At 44.9% G+C, this 8,213-nt stretch overlaps 1 protein-coding gene across 1 annotated transcript in view; it reads left to right on the forward strand.

Annotated features, from left to right (window-relative positions):
• The window catches only part of KCNK13 (potassium two pore domain channel subfamily K member 13), an 80,335-nt gene extending 72,122 nt beyond the window's left edge, over nt 1-8,213 (forward strand). Inside the window, exon 2 of the mRNA XM_039884007.1 lies at nt 6,484-8,213. Within this exon, the coding sequence (XP_039739941.1) occupies nt 6,484-7,376 (893 nt within the window). The 3' untranslated portion in view covers nt 7,377-8,213. The remainder of the gene's footprint in view (nt 1-6,483) is intronic.

Consider the following 8,213-nt stretch of genomic DNA (forward strand, 5'->3'; position numbering starts at 1 on the left):
GCTGAGTGGTCGTGCTTCTTACGCGGTAGTTCAGGGGTCCAGAGAGAGAAAGATGAAACTGCTAGGTTTCTTAACTGTTGATGTTTAGAATTGGTGCAGCATCACTTTCACTACATTCTGTTGGTCAGAGCAAGTCTCAAGGTCATCCAAGATTCAAGGCAAAGGAAATAGGCTTCGCCTCTTAATGTAGCGGTCCCCAACCTCTGAGCTACAGACCAGTAATGCCGGGTACATAATGGTACGATAGGGCTGCAATAACAAATACCATAGACTTGGTGACTAATAACAGGAATTTACCAGTCTGTGGCCTTTTAGGAACCGGGCCACAGGAAGTGAGCGGTGGGCAAGCGGGTGAAGCTTCATCTGTATGCGCAGCCGCTCCCCAGCGCTAGCATCACCGCCTCAGCTCCGCCTCAGACCATCAGGCATTAGATTCTCAAACAAGCACTGGTCCCTGGTGCCAAAAAGGTTGGGGACTGCTGTCTTTTTTTTTTTTTTAATTAAGCTTTATTGAGGTAACATTGGTTAATACAATTATATAATTTTCAGGTGTACATTAATAGCTTGACATCTGTATATTCTATTGTGTGTTTAATACCCAAAGTCCATGCTTCTCTAGCTGGGCCATATATTTTATCCCCACTTCATCTCCTCCCCTGACTTCCCTTTATTTGGACCCCTTTATCCAGCAGCTCTACTTCCCCGCTCCTCTCCTACCCGCTACCTCTGGTAACCACTAGTCTATAGTCCATGTCCATGAGTCTCTCTTTGTTTGTCCTGCTCACTTGTTGCTTTTAGGTTTATATCCCACATATAAGTGATATCATGTGATTTTCAACTTTTTCTGTCTGGCTTATTTCTCTTAGCATGATTACCTCGAGGTCCATCCATGTTGTTGCAAATGGCAGTGTTCCATCTCTTCTTATGGCTGAGTGATATTCCATTGTGTATATGTACCACAGCTTCTTTAGCCAATCATCTATCATAGGACTTCAGCTACTTCCATGTTCTGGCCACTGTGAATAATGCTGCTATGAACATCGGTGTGCAAATATCTTTTTCGGATAAGGGTTTTAAAGTCTTTGGGGTAAATATCCAGTAGAGGGATTGCTGGATCATATGGTAGAGCAATTCCTAGTTTTTTGAGGAACCTCAATACTATTTTCCATAGTGGCTGTACCAGTTTGCAGTCCCACCAGGAGAGTATGAAGGTTCCTTTTCCTCCGTATCCTCTCCAACATTTGTTATTATTAGTCCTGTTGATTATCGCCATTCTAACAGGTGTGAGATGGTATCTCATTGTGGTTTTGGCTTGCATTTCCCTAATAGCTGGCGATGTTGAGCATCTTTTCAAATATTTGTTGGCCATCTGCATGTCCTCTAGGGAGAAGTGTCTGTTCAGAGGGACTGCTGTGTTGTTTTAATGAGAGGATCAGCAAGTACTTACAGGGATGGGAGCAATGTGCTCAAAATCATCTTTGGAAACAGTTTACCAGAAGAGTAGAGAAGAGCAATCTGGATGGGGAACCCGGATTCAGGCCCATCCTCCACCCCTTAGGAAGATAACCTGGCTAATGGTTGCCTCAGTTTCCCCTCCTATAACATGAAAAGCTTGGACTAGAAAGCTGTGAAGTCCCTCTCCGCTCTAACAGTTGTGGTTCCATAATTTATGTAAAGACTGTGTGACTGGTGAGACCCACGGGTCTTCCATCATTGGAATCTTCTCCCTATCCTTGACAAGAATAATTCACGGGGTCTGTCCTTGCCTCCTTTTTCCAGCCCAATTGCATTGGAAGATCTTTTTTTTAAAACAACGACCAAAAAAAAGACCCACAATGCCCTGTGTAGTTTCATCCCAGACAAAGAGACTTATAATTTCCAAATCAAAAAGATTATGAAAAAGTTTATCCAAGTCAAACTTTGATTTCTCAGTGTATCAAGAAGAATGCTGCTTCCGGCAGATGTTTGCCTGCAATCTCAGGACAACTTCCAGAATATTTTAATGTATTTTCCTCAGTTTAAAAGTGATGAAAGATATAAAACATTAGGAAAAAAATAAAAATCCATATTATCACTACCTTAAAATAACTCGATTAAAAATATTGTCTCTTTCCCTTTATGTTCTTTTTTTCTGCGTACGTTTGTGGCAGACATCGTCAGTTCTGGGGTCCATCTCTTCCCCCAGGGACTAGAGTTAGCCCTGACCAGTCTAAAAGAAAATCCATTCCTCGCACAGGTAATTGGTTTGGGAAGTGGCCATGTGACTTAGTACTGATTAATGACATGTGAGAATTTTGCCAAGGGAGTTCTGGAAAGGATTCCCTTCTTTTATGAAGACATACACAAGGCGGGAACACAACATTTTCTGGAGCTGGACATGATGTGTGAAGACGTGGTGCCAGAAGCTGTTGGTATGAGAGGAACTAGCCAACATGTTAGGGCCAGAGCCAGGAACATGAAATGGTCTCGGTTCAGAGATCGTGTTCTGAAGCCACCCAATTCATCATCCCTAGAGCCGTCCTATCTCTAAACTTCTTCTTCTCTGAAACAATCAATCCCCTTCATGTTTAAGTCACCTCTACCTATGATCTGCTGTTACTGGCAGCCAAAAGCATCTTAACTGCTACAATAGGTGCACAAATGCATTTCATAAAATTTATTCCTTCATCCAACAGGATGCCCCGTGTACCAGGCTTGAGTCATTCTGCAGACACACTTCGGCTCTGCTTCTTTTCCTTAACATCTTCTCTAGTCATTAAAAACTCTTCGTATATGTAATTTTGATGGGTTTGTTTTGATGGCTACATCTTTTACTCATTTCCTTATTATCTTTTTAGGTTTATAATCTACCTGTTATACTTAGGTTGCTGAGGATTTCATTATTGATAGTAAAGACATGGTCACATTTCTGATACTTTTTGGAATATATCCCTAAAAACAAACAAACAAACAAAACAGAGAAAAAGATATATTTTAAGATATCAGATATATATTATCAAATTGCTTTTTAGACAGTTTACGCCAATTTATATGTCCCATGAAGTGTTTGAGATTTGCTGCTGCATCTGAGGACACTCATATAATTTACATTTGTTTGATTTTCAAACGTTTCTGGGAAAAAACTGTGATCGAAGTCTATGGGACACATTTACCCAACAAATCAATGGCATAAAAAATGGGAGGGGAGACTGTTAACAAACAGAAGAGACTTCAGAGATAAAATGTATGGATCCTGCTTTATCCAGATGATCTGTAAAAAAATAATTCTGAGAAATTTGAATATGGATGGGATATTCTTTGGTGTTAAAAATTAGTGCTAATTTTGTTAGGTGTGAAACTGGCAGAGTGGTTATTTTGAGAATGCAAAGTCCTTGTCAGTTACAGATGCCTCGTTACTAATGGATGAAGTGGGAGCTGTCTGGGATTTGCTTTAAGACTCCAGCCAATCAGGGGTGAGATGGGAAAGCGGAAACGAGATTGGTAAAAATGTGGACACGTGCTGGCACTGGGAGATTAGGGTTATCATAGCATTGTCTCTACCTTTGTGTGTGTTTGGAAAATATGATTAAAATGTTTTTACCTTGATTAAATTTTAAATTGGTTACCTTGATTAAAATGTTTAAAAGAATATGTAGTTGACAACATACACAAAAGGCCAGGAGATTGCAGGCTGCTCCCCTTTCTTCACAAAGGGCTCTGTTGCGGTCATCTGGGACCCTGGCAGTCTCCGGTTGCTTCTTTCCTGACCCCAAGGACATCAGGGAGCCTGGTTTGGTCCCAGGAGCTGCTAGTGGGTTAGAGTTACATTAAAATGGAGCTGAAATGGTTCAAGGGAGCTAGACTGGAGTAGATTGCCAGGTGAGCTTCCTTGGCCTTCATACTGAACTTGTATGTCCTGGTCCCCAATCGGCTAGCTCGTCTGCTCCCAGACTCAGGGGTTGGACACAAATCAGATGGCCTCTGCTCTGAAGCACAGGGAAAAAATTGTGTATTGAAAAGCATCAGTTTCTGTGACATCAGTTTCATTTGTGTGCCTACGAAATACAGGGAGATTGAAATTCGTGGAGCGTAACAGATTTTAAACTGATTTATTTACATCACTTGTTGGAAGAGGCATGCGGAAACGTATGTTTTAGTAAGTGAAGATTATAGGGTTCTAGCTTCTGATACCAGCCAATCCCTTGATTTTAGTACCAGATTTAGCAGCCGCTGCAGTTTGGGTGTTTCTGTAAAGCATGCAACTATAGAGGCTTGGTTTATTTCCCTCGCTCAATTCTACTTACAGTGTATACATTGCACTGATTGCGGCCTACACTCACTTAGCATAGTCAGGTGGAAAAGCACAGGCTTGGGAGACAAGACAAATCTAGGTTCTGATTCCAGCTTTACACCTTTAAACAAGTTACTTAGCTTCTGTATCCTTCCTTTTCTCATCTGTCAAAATGGGACTCAGAGGCTGGTAATGAGCACCCAGCTCCCCAGCTTGGGTGTGAGGAGTCAGTGTAGCCGGGGGAGGGCCTGCATTTGATAATGCTTGTGTCCTTGTCCCCCACCAAGGAAGACCCTGAGGCTTATTATTCTTAACCCAAGGCATCCTTACCACTCATGCTTATGCGGCTCAAAAAAATCGGAGGCTTTCTATGAAAAAGGCTGCATTATTAGCTTACATGCTGTTAAGCTCTGGGAGTGGTAAAAGCTATGGAAAGCACCTCTAACTGCAAACATTGAGAGGCTGTCTCCCGTTGCTCCCACGAACACCACCACTTGTGCCATTTTCTGTTATTTTTGTTGATTGAAATGATAGCAGTGATAATCAAAAATAGTAGGTAACAAAAGTCATGAATTATCTTTATTAAATTGAATGTCTTAAAACCAATAAACGAGACAGAATCTAGATATTCGTAAATCCCCAGAACATGTCACAAAATTACTAGAAATCTCATTGATCGGAAAAATCAGCTTTCAAGCTAGTCAGCGGGCTTCAGCGACGTACCCGTGGATGCCCATGTCACTCATCCCAAGTGAGGCTGAATTCAGGACCCCGAAGCCAGGGCAGCCCCATCGTGCCTTTAATTTGCCCTTCGACTCACTGTGCCCTGTTTTGTAGATGCCAGTTTATCTGGTTCGGCCTGGATGCTGGACCCCTTGAGGTCCAGGACCTTGTCCGTGTCATCTTCGTGTGGCTCAGAGATGTGGTGCAGGTCCTGGAACTTAACAGATGCTCCATAAATTATTGCTGTTACCTGTGGCCGCTGCTCTGCTCTCCAAGAGGAAAATAATTGTCACCTCTGGGATCAGAAAGGGAGATTTCGGGAATGAAAACATTTGCCCATTTGAATCTTGTGCTGCATGAGAAAGTGTTCTGATGGCTGGCAAGTGCATTGCTGCTCTCTTGTGTTTCTCGTTTAGTGACATCCATTGTCCTACGGCTGATATTTTTAGCAACGTGTCTGTGTGCACAGGTAGCAAGGTCAGGGAGGTGGAGACTGTGAGCAGTAAGAGACAAAGGCGAGAGAGACGTTTTATATTTTATCCACGAACATCTCAGTTTTCACTCCCAAAGCATGAGGTGTATGTTGGAAGACTTCTGTTTAAAAATGGGAAAATGTTGAGCAAATTTCTCATCTCTACATACGCTGGCATCAGCTATTTCTCTGCCTGGAACAACCCCATCACCGCCACCATCACCATCAACGCACACACAAACACATGCACATTATCGTTATTATTACGGTTAAGCATTAATGACACGTGAGCCATTAATACCACATCGCGACACGCACACACACACGCATTGGCCACACACACCCTCCCTGCCTGCCTAACTCCTATTTAGCTTTCAGAGTTTTCTGCTTTTTCTTCCCAGAACCTCAAGCCTGAAATGGGTTCCCCTCTGAGCAGCTCCTGCGGGATCCTGCACCTCCTCTGGCATAACACTTATCACACGACGTAGTAGTCACCTCCTTAGACCAGAGCCCCCTGAGGGCAGGAACCAGTCTGTCTTTTCCACAGGTCTGTGCCCCATTCCTGGAATGGTGCTCAATTACTGTTCATAGATTAAATGAATCCCAGAGTCTGTATGAGCCTTTCTTTGTAGGAGCCTTAGTTCATCTCTCTGAACGATATGTCTGTTGAGTATGGTCGTTCAGGTTGTGTACTGTACAAGTGTGTCTAGCAGGGTGGGGCAGAGAGGCTGAAATCCAGCCCACATTCTCATCACCAGGCCATTTTTCCTTGGCCGTATCCACCTGGAAAACAAGATGTCTTTTCCTGATTTGCACAACAGCCCCAGCTCTGATCAACACTGAATGTCTTCGAAGGGAAGTGACAACTTTCCCTCTCATTCCTAGGAAGCATAGGGCTGAGTGCTTTTGTGAAACGGTTTCTGTAGGTCCTTCGCCAGCCATTGAAGCCAAGACCCTGACCCCATTCACGGCAAAGACCTCCCTCACTCTTCTCTCCTCTGACTTTTGTCTCCTGCAGGGTTTGGGATGACAACTCCAGCGACAGTAGGAGGGAAAATCTTTCTGATCTTCTATGGCCTCATCGGGTGCGCAAGCACCATCCTGTTCTTCAACCTCTTCCTGGAGCGCCTGATCACCGTTATTGCCTACATCATGAAGTCGTGCCACCAGCGGCAGCTCCGGAGCCGGAGGGCCCTGCCCCAAGAGAGCCTGAAGAATGCGGGCAAGGGCGAGGTGGACAGCCTGGCCGGCTGGAAGCCCTCCGTGTACTATGTCATGCTCATCCTCTGCATGGCCTCCCTCCTCATCTCTTGCTGCGCGTCAGCCATGTACACCTCCGTCGAAGGATGGAGCTACTTTGACTCGCTCTACTTCTGCTTTGTGGCTTTCAGCACCATTGGCTTTGGGGACCTCGTCAGCAGCCAGAACGCCCAGTATGACAGCCAAGGCCTCTACCGCTTCGCCAATTTTGTCTTCATCCTCATGGGCGTCTGCTGCATCTACTCCTTATTCAACGTCATCTCCATCCTCATCAAACAGTCCGTGAACTGGATCCTGAGGAAAATGGATGGCGGGTGCCGTCAACAGTGCCAAAGTGGACTCTCGCGGTCACGGAGGAATGTCATCATGCCGGGCCATGTCCAGAACCGCTGCAACATCTCCATAGAAACAGATGGGGTGATGGAGAGTGACACAGATGGGCGGCGTCCTTCAGGGGAGATGATCTCCATGAAGGACTTCTTGGCAGCCAACAAGGTCTCGCTGGCCGTCCTCCAGAAGCAGCTGTCGGAGACAGCCAATGGCTGCCCTCACCAGGCCAGCACGCTGTCTCGGGACAATGAATTCTCAGGGGGGGTAGGAGCCTTTGCTATAATGAACAATAGGCTGGCAGAGACTAGTGGGGACAGGTAGAGATGAAGAGTGCACGCTGGGTGTGGAGGCCGAGGCTGGAGAGTGGCCACTGACAGGATTGTCATCCAGCTGAGCTCTGCTGGTGGCTGAGTTCATTCTGGAGCTGTTCCTTCTGGCTTCTTCAAGCCCCGGTTTAGAAATCTCATCTTTTGACTCCAACAGCCAGCTCTCAGGCTGCAGAAACTTGAAGCCTCAACGCCTTTCTCCTTATCTCCATTCTCTAAGCTGAAATTCAGTCTTTGAAAAATGAATCACAAAAGCAGCCTGAGACATTGCCCTATTTCTTTACTCATCCTGCGCCAGGGTTTTAACTGCCTAAGGGAGGGGGGTTTTGAGTAAGCCTTGTTTACCTGCTGCTCTGCTCTGCATCTGGAAATAAAAATCCTGGCGATCCTCATTTTCTCCTGGACCTCTGAATGGCTGAATTCACCACCTCTCCCAGCCCCTTCAAAAAGAGCAGGGGAAAACGCGTCTGGACTCTGGTTTACCTTCAAAGCAGCTTCGTCCATGGCCGAGGAAGCCGTCTGTTCTACTCTTTGTACCTGCTTCTCTGCTTTTTGCTTTTTTCTTTTATTTTTAAGATCTTAATGCTTGGGTAAGGTGGGACCTCGGTGTGATAAGAATGCTAAATTCAGCTTCATGCCTTTAAGGGGAAGCGAGGTGGTAGGGGAGACTCACCTTTGCAACTAAAGAAGATAGCTTAACATGTTCACTGTGAGTGGTCACAGAGACCATTTCATTTTCACCTGGGCTTGGGGCCCATTGCAAAGATAATGGCTGAGTGCTTATTAGAACTGAAAATTTAATGAATTCGCATTTTCTTAACCAAGATTACAC

Source organism: Pteropus medius, unplaced genomic scaffold (genome assembly GCF_902729225.1).
Source record: "Pteropus medius unplaced genomic scaffold, Ma_sr-lr_union100, whole genome shotgun sequence".
NCBI classification, from domain to species: domain Eukaryota; kingdom Metazoa; phylum Chordata; class Mammalia; order Chiroptera; family Pteropodidae; genus Pteropus; species Pteropus medius.